Source organism: Phodopus roborovskii, unplaced genomic scaffold (assembly GCF_943737965.1).
Source record: "Phodopus roborovskii unplaced genomic scaffold, PHOROB, whole genome shotgun sequence".
Taxonomy (NCBI): Eukaryota; Metazoa; Chordata; class Mammalia; order Rodentia; family Cricetidae; genus Phodopus; species Phodopus roborovskii.
Genome location: NW_026125059.1, coordinates 11,095,489 through 11,109,084, shown reverse-complemented (window position 1 = coordinate 11,109,084; position 13,596 = coordinate 11,095,489). Strand labels below are relative to the sequence as shown.

General features: G+C 47.6%; 1 protein-coding gene across 1 annotated transcript; it reads left to right on the top strand.

Annotated features, from left to right (window-relative positions):
• Nucleotides 1-1,211: 1,211 nt before the first annotated feature.
• On the top strand, nucleotides 1,212-12,933 carry Rnf114 (ring finger protein 114). Its single transcript, XM_051185922.1, has 7 exons — nucleotides 1,212-1,391; nucleotides 5,132-5,282; nucleotides 8,600-8,706; nucleotides 8,951-9,065; nucleotides 10,609-10,716; nucleotides 11,363-11,500; nucleotides 11,539-12,933. Exons 1-6 carry the CDS (start codon nucleotides 1,249-1,251, stop codon nucleotides 11,426-11,428), a joined length of 690 nt encoding a protein of 229 aa, XP_051041879.1. The 5' UTR covers nucleotides 1,212-1,248; the 3' UTR covers nucleotides 11,429-11,500; nucleotides 11,539-12,933.
• The last annotated feature ends 663 nt before the right edge of the window (nucleotides 12,934-13,596 follow it).

The window sequence follows — 13,596 nt, the reverse complement described above, 5'->3', positions numbered from 1 at the left end:
GCAGGAAGAAAGGGGAAGAGGGGGTCTCAGCATTTGCAGATCCCTGCACCCACATGGGGTAGCTCAAAAACACCAGGGACAAGCTATGTAGCCACTCCGGGCCTCCATTCCCTGTTAGTAAAGTGGGATTAACTGTATCCCCAAGAATGCCCCCAAGACTAGAGATCTAGAATGTGATGTCAAGTAAAGAGTAAGCATTCTTTGAGAGCTAGGGCTCAAACCCAGGGCCTCATGCATGCTGAACTTCCTAGAAGCACCTTTTTTTGTCTGTTGATTTGGTTTTTGAGACAGGGTATCTAAGCAACCCAGGCTGCCTCAATCCTAAAGGTCTTCCTGCCTCAGCCTCCCAGAAAGTTCTGAGATTTGCATGTGGGTACGATCATATATTCTCACCCTCCTGCCTACACCCCTCAAGCACTGGGGATTATGAGTGTGCACTACCACACCTGGCACACACAGTGCCGGGGATGGCGCCCAGGGCCCAGTGTGCATGCTAGGCAAGAACTCCAACTACTAGGCCACACCCCAGCCCTAGACAACACTTTCTGGGTAAGCAACCCTTTGTTGATATCGGAAATCAGTCACTGCCAGTACCTGACAGCTGCCACAACTCTTGGCACCTAGAAGGTACTGGCTGGTCGTTCACAGTACAGTGTCTTCCTGTTATACCTCCTTCCAGTCCAAGCCTCTGTCCTATTTTATTTTATTTTATATTTTCTTTTTCCAGGCTGTACAAGCCATGGAGAAAGGGCAGTATGTACCTCTAGAGACCTGGAAGATTTAAGTAAGTGGTGTCCACCTACAGGCCAGGTGAGTATGTGAGATACACATTTCCCCTTAGAGGAAATACTGCCTCTTCATTTTCAGTCAGGAGAAATCTTGAGAAATCTGGTAAAAATCGTCTGGCTACACCTGATGGTGCAGTCCGACTACGTGGTGCTGATGCAGGAGGTTGGAAAGTTCAAAGTTCTCCTGGTCAAGCTAGCGAGTTGGCAGAGGCCAACTGTAATAACAATACACACTCATGATCTGAGTTCCTGTGGGCACGGAGTGGCCGGGTCACCTGGTGACAGCCTACTCTCACAGGCTGCCCATCAGCTTACCTAGATGGGCAGCGGCTTCCAGGCGCTTGGGGTTGTAGGCTCCGCCCACCTCCCCGCCTCCCTCCCTCGCGCGTGCGCAGACACCGGCGGTCCCGCCCCCCTCAGCGGCTCTTTCTCTCGCTGCGCGACGCTCCTCAGCGGCAAGATGGCGGCGGCGCAGCAGGAAGCTCGCGATGGAGCCGCGCAGTTGGCGAGGCCCCCGTCAGAGACTGACCCCCTCGGCCGCTTCACGTGTCCCGTGTGCCTGGAAGTGTTCGAGAAGCCGGTGCAGGTGCCCTGCGGACACGTGTAAGTGGCGGGCGCTTGACGGGAGGGGGCGCGGAGCGCGGGTGGCCGGCGCGTCTGACGCGGGAGCTCGGCGGCCGGCCGGTCCCCTCGAGCCTCGGCGTCGCGCCCCGGCCGCCGCGGGTTGTGCGTCCGGAGTGTGTGCGTGACCGCCAGGCGGTCAAGCGGGTCGCCGGGCGACAAGTATCGACAGCCGACGCCGGGCTGGCCCCGCACAAAAGGGAAGTGTCGGGAGGCTCGGCCTTAACCGCCGGCCGGGTGCGGGCTGCTCACGAAGCGCGCTGCATTCGGGTTTTAATTCCGCTTCCGTGGCTGGAAGCCCGATGTCACTTGTCCAGGCGGCCTGGGCTCCCCCTAGGCGCTGTGACCGAGTAGCGTGATTTGAAATCCACCCTTGCACATTCAGACACCCCTAAGCTGAAGAGGCTGGCGATACACGACCACCTGCTTCCTTTCCTCCGTGACCCTGCTCACTGATTGTTACCTAGGCATTGGTCTTGGTGACCCCGCAACGCCAGCACCCTCTGGGACCCTCAGGCATTCATTCCCACTGCGGTCCTGTGCAGGCGAATAAACTTGAAAGGCTCTCTTGGGGCAGCCTCACCTGCCAGACCACCCCCAGGTGTGTTGCCAGGTCTGGTTCAGTCCAGAAACGCTGCATGCACATTGCAAGGCAGGGCCTTCCCAGCAGCATGAGCTGCTTGCTGCTTCCAGGGATGAGATCCCTCCAGCTTGAGTTCAGGTATAGGTAACCTGGGCCCATCACCTCCCCGCCACTCTTCAGGCTTAACGTCCCGGCTTAGATGACCTCTCTCTTCTTTCCTACGGCTTTGCTTGCTTTTTTCCTTACGCAGAGCAGCCATGTAGGGACCACAAGAACAGAATGCCATGTCCTTTTTGCCCCTTACTGTAATTCAGTGCCCAGCAATGTAGGCATCCCTAGACCCCTCACAGTCAACTTAATGGGGGTGTCTGCATGCCCTCTGTGTGCTGCCTTTGGGATAAAGGTGATTTGGCCATCAGGAAGTCGGTAGTGTATAGTGAGATAGCTCAGAAACTGAGGATGGTTTACCCCTGAGGAGCCACATGGTAGGAGCATTGAAAGCAGCAGACGAATTTGCATGCACACACACAAACTTTGCTTTTAAAGAATCACTAGTGAATAATCAAGCTATGATGTTAGGTCACTGTGCAGTAGGAGAGCATTGCAAGAGTGGTGGGAACAGTTGAAAAGCGACCAAATTTGAGGCTTCCTTAACTTTCCTGGTCAGAGGTCAAGGAACAGTGCTGGCATAGCAAACATTGCCAGCCCAGTTTGATGCTTTGGTGAGAGCAGCTGACTGACATCTCAGCCTCTACCTAGTTGATTTTTAATGTTTGCCTATGGGGCTGGGGAGCCCCACAGCTGTGGTTGGGATGTTTGATTTTTATGAAACTCGGGTCAAACCATAATTGCTGCACCCTCTGGTCTAGTGTGATGCAGATAGGTAGATGCTAAAGAGCACTGTCAGGAAGGCTGAACTAGAAACATTCCCATTGCTAGGAAGTAGAAACTGAAAGTTCAAGGCATAGACAGCTTATTAGCTGCTTCATAGGCAAAGCATAACTCAGTCATATCGAGGCTGGTGAGCATCTGACAGGCCATTAAATGAACCGTTTCTGTCTGTATGCCGGGTTGGGTTCCTCTGTTGTCTTGAGTTACTCTTGGGATGCAGTTTTGCTAAGGCCCTGACTTCCTTGCCTTTTTCTTTGTGTGATCTGCCTGCCACATCACTGTCCCAAAGGCCTTCTTGTCTGCACTTGACACATTCCTTCGTGTTTGGTGTCATCTCTGTAGCACTATCTTGGTCCAGGTCTTTGTGGCCTGCAGTTCAGTGTTACCCATATTCTCTGTCACTATGAGAAGTTACTATGTTTTCTTCAATTTAAAAATACAGCATTGTGAGCATGGTGGTGGTGGCACATGCCTTTTAATCCCAGCACTCCGGAGGCAGAGGCAGCCTGGTCTACAGAGTGAGTTCCAGAATAAGTTCCAAAGCTACACAGAGAAACCTTGTCTCAAAAAAATCAAAAAAAAAAAAGTGTGTGTGTGTGTGTGTGTGTGAGAGAGAGAGAGAGAGAGAGAGAGAGAGAGAGAGAGAGAGAGAGAGAATCACTGGTCCACATCTTTAATCCCAGCAAAGGCAGGTGGATCTCTTGGAGTTTAAAGCCAACTCCTGGTCTATAGATAGTTCCAGGACAACGTGTGTGTGTGTGTGTGTGTGTGTGTGTGTGTGTGTGTGTGTGTGTATCAGTCAGGCAGAGACTTGTGTCTCCACTCTGCCCTCAGGTAAATGACTAGGACTCTTCCATCAGGTTTCCTTAACGTAACGTACAACCTGTCAGAGTGGGTGAGTAGTGGTACCTGGGCCTTCATAGCCATCTCTCTTGCCCTTCTCAGCGGCACCACCTGCTCTTCATCTTTGTCTTCCAGTTGAGTGAGCCAGCGGGTGCTGCCTCTGCCTCTGGATCATGGTATGCATCCGTGGTACACAATGCTTGCCAAGAGTCACTTGTTAGGTTTGCGCTGTCTGCCCCCTCATTCATAATAAAAAAGTATGCTGTTGCTGGGTGGTGGTGGCGGCATATGCCTTTAATGGGAGGCAGAGGCAAGTGGATCCTTGAGTTCGAGGCCAGCCTGGTCTACAGAGTGAGTTCCAGGAAAGCTAAGGCTACATAGAGAAATCCTGTCTCAAACCAATCCCCCACCTCCAAAAAAAGCTTTGACCTGCTTTTGAGAAAAACTTGCTTCCTAAGTGCTGGGATTAAAGGTGTGTGATACCACCAACCTACCAAGAAACACTTTCTAGAATTTGGTTTCCTTAAGAGAATTGCCAACCTGAGCCTCCGTCCCTCCCATATCCTCTTTTTGCTGTTTAATTTGCCTGCCTGTGAGTAAAATTCTTTGACATTTTTGAATTTGGGCTTGGTATTTGTTTGCTTTGTTTCTTGAGACAGGGTCCCTCTATGTAGCTGTGGCTGTCCTAGAACTTGCTATATAAACCAAGTTGACCTCAAATTCAAAAAGAGCTTCCTGCCGTTTCCTCCTGAGTTCTGGGGCTGAAAATTTTTTTTTGTTGTTGTTGTTGTTTTGTATTTTTTGTTTTGTTTTTCCACCAAGCATAGACTGAAAATAATTTTTTTAACTTGAGGTCATGGAATATTCTTCCCTTGTCTGTCAATTGCAATCTTTTAAGGCTGACCCAGAGGTTGCCTCTGAGGTCTGACTAGCCCTGTTCTTGGGTTATAATTAGTTGCACTGTGTTTTTTGTCCCCATGCTTTGCCTTCACCTCTGAGAGTAGCAGTTCTGCTCCCTGATTGACACGCTAGATACCCAGTTAAGTGTTTGCTACACATGGCCCACTCTCCAGGAGTCCTCCAGGTGGGTATGACATCTTCCTCTCACACACACAAAACGGGGTCAGGAAATCCCACCAAGACTCCCTAGTGACAGGAACTAAGCTTTGAAGTCTCAAGTATGCCTTTCTCTACATAGTGTAGTATGTGAGTGTGTGTTCTCCATAGTTTCCTCAACCCCAGCTACAGTTATTTTCTGTCCTGAAAGCGATTAGTATTTTATTTGAGTAAGAGTAGGAAATAGACTGTTCAAATCCATTATTCATTGGTGTCTTTTAAAGAGTTGATCCACTTTTGTTGTCTTGTCTCTTTGCATGACAGAGGTTCTCTGTATGTCTTGTTCTAGCTTTTGCTCTGCATGCCTGCAGGAATGTCTGAAGCCGAAGAAACCTGTCTGTGGGGTGTGTCGCAGCGCTCTGGCACCTGGCGTCCGAGCTGTGGAGCTCGAGCGACAGATCGAGAGCACAGAGACTTCTTGCCATGGCTGCCGTAAGAATGTATGTCCCTGTCTTTCGGTGATGAGATGGTAACACAGTGCAGGTGTCTGCAGTAGAGCCTGGAGTAGTGACTAACAGCACAAGTGCATGCCTGCTGTTTGTGGTGGTGGCTGTGCTGCTGGGACTTTGTTTTTCCCACAACCTTGCTGGGGGTTTTTGTTTGCTTGTTTGTTTGTTTCTTCATGAGTTGATTTAGTGATTTGTAAATTTTACTTTTGAAATCCATAGAAATAAACCTACCCCCATTAAAGACCCATCTTCAGCTGGGGAGTTGTACACACTTCTCTTAAGCACTGTCCCCAGGACAGAGGCAGCAAAGTTAGAAGTCCTGAACCAGCTTGGGTTACCAAAGACCTGGCTCAAAGTGTCAACTCTCATGTGCTTTCTATTTTAATTAGAATATAAGGGTAATGTATATAAAATGAAGTTAGTGGCTTAAAACACATGGGGCTGAGTGTAGTTCAGTAGAGTGTTTGCCTAGCATGCAGGGATCCCTGGTTTCCATCCCAGCACTCTGTGTGGAAATAGGAGAATCTGGAATTAGGGCCAACCTGGTATACATGAGACTGTTTCAAAACAAGAACGGGAAAATCTGCACTGAGTTCAAAGGGAAGCTTTGTAACCTGCCTCTGAACTCATAAGTTCACTGGTTCTGTTTTAACCCTTGAAAGCCCCTGAGTCCAGGGCATGAGGTGGAGAGTGCACTAGCAGTGTCTACCTACCGTGGGATGTGCCCGTGCTGTGCAGTTAACATAGGGCTGCAGCACTGTGCCTGTGGAGTGCCTGCTTGCACTGCTCACTGCTGCTGGGAGCACAGATAACTAGTACTTCATCTTCCTTATTGGTTTTAAGTCATTACGGTTTTTTATTTCAGACAGTAAAAAAGGTAATAAAACACCACTGTTTGTTCTTCCATCCATCCCTCTAGAAAGGTGGGTCAGCTGGCTGTGTGGTGTTGTGCACTGGTGACCGTGCACCCAGGCTGAGGCCAGAGGATAGTTTTACATTTAAAAAGCTGCTCAGCACTTTATGCCCTTAGGTGTAAATATGTACAAACATAGTGAGGGCACACCCCTGCTACTTATTACATTCTTTCATCTTTTTATATTTGAAAATTTTGTTTTATTTCCTAGATAGCTTAGTATGTCATCTTTTTTGTTACTTTGTTTTAGTTTTGTTTTTTAGACAAGGTCTCACCATGTATTCCAGGCTAGCTCAGAACTAGCTAGTTCAGGCTGAACTTGAACTCAGAGTTCATTCTGCCTCTGCCTCTGAAGATCTGCAACAATAATAGGCAGAGTCACCACAACCCCTGAGTCTCATTGTCTCTTTATTTACTTCCACAGTCTCAGTGCTGCCCCTGGCTAGCTTGTTTGGTTTGTTGGAGGTTTTGTTTTGCTTTTGTTGTTTTGTTCTTGAGACAAGGTTACTCTGTGTAGTCCTGATTGTCCTAGAGCTTTATATATAGATGTAGCTGATCTGAGACTCATGGAGACCCACCTGCCTTTGCCTCCAGAGTGCTGGGATTAAATACTTACACCACCATACCCAGGTTGGTGGTTTGTTGGGGTTTTTTTTTGGGGGGGGGTATTTGTTTGTTTTTAAAAAGCAAAACAATCTCATGTGGCCAAAGTTGGCTTTACACTGATCTTCTGCCTCCACCTCTGAAGTGATGGGATTACAAATGTGAGCAAACATGCCTAGCAAGCTTCCTTCCCTCCTCCCTTTTATTTTTTAAGTTTATTTACTTTTATGTATATTGGTGGTTTGCCTGCATTTATTTCTGTGTGAAGGAGCCAGATCTCCTGAAACTGGAGCTATAGACAGTTACAAACTGCCATATAGGTGCTGGGAATTGAACCTGGGACCTCTGGAAGGACAGCCAGAGCCCTTAACCACTGAGCCATCTCTACAGCTCTTCTTTCTCTTTTACCCAGAGTCTCTTGCAGCCTCAGCTGTTCTTAGACTCCATGTCTAGGAATAACCTTGAATTCTGAACTTTGAGCATCATAGTGTAGATGACCATAGAATGGATATTTCTTTTACCTTCCATGTTTTCAGAGAGATTTCATATTGGGTGCATAGCGAGACTCTTAAATAGTGTCCATACAGGCCTGTTCCAACATTTATTTTCAGGCTCCTCAGTGGACAGCAGAGTCTGAGTGCTCTGGGCCTGCTCCAGCTCCTAGGTTGGCAGTTGAATCAGTGTGTTCTGGCCAGTCCCTACAGCTCTGGGATTGGAACCTTGTCTTCTTAACAGTTTCGTTTTGAATCTTAGCAAACTAGCCTCAATCTTTGTCTTTTTTCATGCACTTTTCTTCCCTGTGTGCTTTATTTTCTCCATTTGCAAGGTTAGTAAACCTATGTGTTATTGGCACATGGCTTGTAAAGTCAGCACTGGGAAGGTGGAGGCAAGGTCACAAGTTCAAGGCCAGCCTGGGTTATTATATAAGACCCTATGGCAAAACGAAATAAAAATTGATTGTATGGTAGATATGACCCCCAGATCTCTGTCTCCTTTCTTCATTCTGTGTAATTCTTTAAGAGCTCTCAAGTGTGTTAACATTTGTCTGTATTCTCTCCTGGGAATGGTGAGAGGAGGGTTTCTTCAGGCCAACTTGGGTAATAAATGCAAGACCCTGTTGCAAAAATACAGCTGGAAGACCAAAGTACTCTTCAGTCTCTGTGTGGGTTAAGCTAGTCTAGAACTCTTGATAGTCCTCCTGCCTTACCCTCCCAGAGTCCTTGAGATCACAGATGTGTGCCACCATGCCCACTGGGTAAGAGACAAAGTCACAAATGTGAGTATAGGACCAGTGAGGTGACTTTGCAGGTAATAGTGTTTGCTGCCTATTCCTGAGACCTGAGTTTAGATAGATGCGATAACGGAATCATCTGTAATCACACAGGAGAATCAGCAGAAAGCTTGTGGGCGCCCAACCTGGCTCATGTAGTAGTGAAAGTCCTTGTCTCTGACAAGGTAGAAAAGTGAGGACCAGCACCTTGTGTGGCCTCCACAAAGAACACAAAAATGTGCACAAAATAGAGTGTGGAATACTTTTTAAAAACATCACTGGATTTGGGAAATGTTGGTAAACAGAGAGCAGATGGTGACAGTGACCTCATGGGGAAGCAGATGTAAGCAAGTGAAATAGCCGTCCTGGCAAAGTGAAAAACCGCAGCAGCCTGGTTTCTGCCCACTGGCATAGGCAGGAGCTCTGTGACTATTAAGCCAGCTAGTGATCCAATTCTGCCCCTGGTTTGGGATCAACTCTTAATAGTTCTTACTAATTCTTGGTCCGCTCTTTCTATCCAAGTACGTCCTATCGAAGATCCGAGCCCATGTGGCTTCATGTTCTAAATACCAGAATTACATCATGGAAGGTGTGAAGGCCACCACCAAGGATGCATCCCTTCAACCAAGGTAATGACCTGTTCTTCCCCAGAAAGATGTGGGATGCTTGTATTGCTGGAGGATTTAGGTGTGTAGATTTAGGGAGTTGGAGAGATGTTTGGGGTGGGAGATGTCTTCATGTGTTAGCTATGTTACTGATATCAAAACTCAAAACACTCAATTCTGACACACAGTGGTCTTTGTTCTTTGGAGCATGCAGTGTTGAGATGATGTGGAATGGTTCTCAGGGTGCTCTTTGTGTCTCACCTCCCAGAAATGTCCCAAACCGGTACACCTTTCCTTGTCCTTACTGTCCTGAGAAGAACTTTGATCAGGAAGGACTTGTGGAGCACTGCAAATTATCACACAGCATGGATACCAAGTCTGTGGTAAGAATTACCTTTTCTTTGACTAAGTTAAAAAGTCAGACATACAAAAAATTACCAGACTGTATAGCGACAGCTTAACCCTTCACCTAACAGCATTTTGCCAAATTTACTTAACTGTGATATATATATGGTTTGGGGGGGGTTGGTTTTTGTTTTTTCGAAACGGTTTCTCTGTGTAACAGCCCTGGCTGTCCTGAAACTCACTCTCTAGACCAGGCTGGCCTCGAAATTACTGAGATCCACCTGCCTCTGTGTCCCAAGTGCTGGGATTAAAGGTGTGCACCACCACCCAGCCATATATATGGTTTTGATAAGCCATTTAGGAAGAAATTACAGATACTATGGCCTTTTTATATCTTAACATTTTCTTTTAAAAAAAAATCACTTAAATAGTTAGGCAGTGGCGGTACATGCCTTTAATCCCAACATTTGGGAGGTAGAGACAGGCAGATCTCTGTGAGTTTGAGACCAGCCTGGTCTACAGAGTTTGTTCCAGGACAGGCTCCAAAGCCACAGAGAAACCTTGTCTCAAATAAATAAATAAATAAATAAATAAATAAATAAATAACCAAAAAAAGATGCATGTGGTGCTGTCAGAACTGGCAGATATGATCCAAATTCCCAGGCCTGTTCAGGAGCGGGTGCTCTTTATTATAGCTAATCAGAAAGGAAGTGAAAGAACAGTTCTTCCTCCTCATCTAGCTAGGCTCACAGTTAATGACTCCAGACTTGACTATCCCAGCATCTATCCAGGGGTCTGCAGTCAATCAGCTCAAGAAGGGGAGGCCAGCTCCAGCTACAGATGGTCTTCCAGGTTCCAAAGTGAAAGGTGACCTCTGAAACACCTGGAAGTAGAGTGGTCACAGCATGGTTAAGGCAGGGGGATGTGAACTTGGAGAGCTAAAATGGAGTTGGTGGCATGGATTTAAGGAAGCAAACTTGGGCTTTTTGAGTTAAAAGAAGCCGTGTTTGCCTCCTAGACCTTATAAGGAAGAGGCTGGTCTGGTCTACAAGTGAGGAAGGCTGCTGTCTGTTGAGTTCATCAAACAGCAGGGAACCAAGGGAGAATCAGGAGCTGCGCTGCATGCGGTGTTCCAGCACTGCTTCACTCTGATCTGAGCCAAAGCACTACTCTACTACTGCCCCCCAATCACGCCTGTAGCCCAGGCTGGCCTTGAACTCCCTAACCCTCTTTCTTCTGACTCATTGGTGCTGAGGTTACATGCTCAGGTTGGATTTCTATGTGTACACTTTAGGCCTTATCCCTGTTATTGGGGTCTTTGTTCTAATTCATGTAAAGTTAAATTTTACTTTGTTGGGAATCAGTCATTCATCATTGTATGAGCCTGTACCTATTTCCACATGTCATTTGAATTATAAATAGACAAACGTTTTCTGGTTTGCTTCATGTTTATTATGTAGAAGAGTGACCAGGCCTTGTACCTAGGCTTGTCAATGAAGCTGTCCTAGCAGAAAGGGGGCTGAACCGAGGGCTAGGATTAGCTCAGGCATCTGGTCACAGCACCTTGTTTCCTCCTGACAGGTTTGTCCCATATGTGCCTCAATGCCCTGGGGAGACCCTAGCTACCGCAGCGCCAACTTCATGGAGCATATCCAGCGCCGCCACCGCTTTTCCTATGACACTTTTGTGGTGAGTCAGGGCCCACCCCAGGGGGTAGCACTGCTGCTCAATTTTCTCGGATTTTGGTATCCTGGGGCACTACTCAGGCTTGAAGAACTCTCTTCCCAGAGAGAAGCTGCACAGTGTCTCTTCATGGGTGGGTGGGTGCCACTTGGGCTAGAATGTTAAGTGACATAAGCCTCTATGACCTTGTCTCCACTGTAGAGCACTGGGATTACAGATGTGCACATCAACACCCCCTTTTTACATGGGTGGTAGAGATCTGACCAATTGAGTCATCTCTGCAACCCCAAGAATTACTTTTCATTTTTTAGGTTTATTTTATGCATGTTTGCCTGTATGTATCTGTGTACACCACATGTGTGCAGTGCCTGCAGAGGCCAGAAAGTGTCCAATCCTCTGAGACTGGAATTAGTGGTGGTTGTGATTCACCGTGGGTGATAGAAATTGAACCTGGGAAATAAAAGCTGTTAACTTTTATTTAATGATGACACAGCAGAGACACTTGAGATGAAGTAGTTTTCCCAGTTCTGCAGCATCTAAACAGTGGCCTAGGGCTCTTAGCAGCCTTCTCCAGACCCTCTTGCTAGGTTCCTGCTGAAGGTGAATCTTCTGGGTGTGTACAGTCACTTAGGCTGCTGTCTTCTGCCCTTAGGACTATGATGTTGATGAAGATGACATGATGAACCAAGTGTTGCAACGATCCATCATTGACCAGTGAGCAGGGTCCTCACTGTCCACCTCATTCTAGAGCTTCCATTACGCATTAGGTGTGAGCCCTTGACTCCTGCACCTCACATGTAATGCAGATCTGGAAATGAGCCATGGCACCGGACAGGGTCACTTCTCCCAGGGTGACAGGGCCTTAGGGCAGAGCTGTTTCCTTTGGGCTCTTGTTGACATTGTCTTCCCCACTGATAACCTTGTTGTTCCCATGGCCTGCTCTCCCCATACCTCGGCTACTGCCTCCTTTAAGCAGAGTCCAGCTTCTGTTCCCAAATGCTCTTGTTTCACATTCATCCTTCTGTCCAGTGTCCATCTCTTCAGTCCTCCTAGCCAGCCGGCCCCTTCCCCGGGCCATGAATAGCACAATTCAACAGGGACTCCTTTCCCTGGCCCTGAGGTACCTGGGTTCTGCTGTATACCCAGCCAGGGCTGCGCTTCCCTTTTCTTCCTGGATGACCTTGGGGTTTCACAAACTGATGCTGGAAGTTGTGGTTACTGCTGTTTCCCTACACCTCCTGCACGTCCATAGAACTGATGGCTTCTGTCTTAAATGCCTGACAGTGCCTTTTTAGGATAAGGTATCATCGTAGAACTAGAATGGAAGTGTTGGACAGCAAAGCTGGGGTGCATTCATCTGTTAAGTGCGGAGAGAGTGGGAGGTGTGGCTTTTGATTTTTTCACACTGATGAGTGTTCCAGGTGGCTGGGTCATGTGCCCCTCTGTTGTGTATCTGCTGATACTCTTGCTCTGAAGAATGAAAGAGCCCTTGGATGATGGTGGCGGGGCACTGACTATTGTATGTGCTGCTTGATAACTTGAACCTGAGCATTATTGCTGTCTTACGGATCTCCTTGCTCAAGTATGTGTTTTAAAACCCTGCCTTTCATTGCAAAGGCTGTGGCAAAGCCAGGGTCATAGCCACTTGTCTCTTCAAAGCCCCTGTTGGGAAGTTAAGAAAGGTGGTCTGCTGGAGGCTCTCTTGAGCAGCAGCTCTAAAAGCTGCAAGTCCAGCACATTTTACAGAATACAGAATGGGCACTACCAGGCAGCAGAACAGACTCTAACAGACCCAGAGCTTTGGGGGTTAGTTGTCCTTCCTGTCTTATGGCTCTGGTCCAGCTGAGACTGCATGCAATAGTATGCTTTTGATGCCATGTGCACTTCCACCATGGCCTCTGCCTGCCAGGGAAAAGCTAGCTCAGATCCTCCTAACTGAGTTGAGCAGGATCACTTTCCCAGTGTTACTGTTTAGAAGGGCCCAGACATTACCACTTCACGGTATCTCCTGGAAAGGTTTGCTCAGGAGACACCAGGAGGGAAGTTTGACACGACCTTGACTGGAGAACTGAGAAGGGCGCAGCTGTGCAACAGGAATCTCTTGTCCTGCATTACGTCCACTAACTACTTCTAATACAACGGCTTTCCAGAAAGTGTGGTGATTGTGTTCTGGCTTTTAAAAGGTGAACTATAAATAAATTTCATAATTTATCCAACCAGAAAGCTGTGATGTATTTTCATTAAAGGGCCTTTTTCCCAGGTCTGGGCCTACCTGCTTCCCGAAGGTTGTTACTTCAAGGGAAGATTCTTGTCTGTCCCCAAGTCAGCCTGGCTTCTAGTCAGTTCTGAAGCGTCAGCAGCTGGGCCTGTCTTTTCTGAAAAACAGCAGAAATACACACAACACACCCCTTTATGAGTGGGGAATTCACAGTAGCAGGCCAGGCTCTAGACCTGCCGCTGCAGTGACAGACAGTAAGGGGTCCCAAGGGCTCAGACTTAGGTCCTTGTGTGTGTGTGCACTGTGCCAGTGCCTGACCCCTTATGAACTGGGGCCATGGTCTGTAATGAAGAGCTAAAGGAGTGTGCAGAATGGTGCGTTGGATGCCGCCTGGGATTCTCTGTGGGCTTTGTTCCCATCCTGGTCCAATAGGGACCTGAACATCCATCTCTACCCTGTCCTAACTACTTTGAAAAGAAACACCTAGCCCAGGTTGCTGAAAATGGCTCATTGCAACATCTCCAAGTGCCACACTGCATTCCAGTTGAATCTTCAACTCCAGTCAGAGTTTTCATTTAATGTCCATTTGTTTCCTTGAGGTTTGTTGACACTGGAATAAAATCCCTTCTAATACTAGATCCAAAAGTGACATTTGTCCAGGCATGATG

Excerpts from the sequence above, each read along its gene's own strand:
- Rnf114 (XM_051185922.1), top strand. The coding sequence starts at position 1,249 with ATGGCGGCGGCGCAGCAGGAAGCTCGCGATGGAGCCGCGCAGTTGGCG. Across the intron at positions 5,283-8,599 it reads GCCATGGCTGCCGTAAGAAT|TACGTCCTATCGAAGATCCG; the intron begins GTATGTCCCTGT and ends TTTCTATCCAAG. Across the intron at positions 10,717-11,362 it reads TTTCCTATGACACTTTTGTG|GACTATGATGTTGATGAAGA; the intron begins GTGAGTCAGGGC and ends TTCTGCCCTTAG.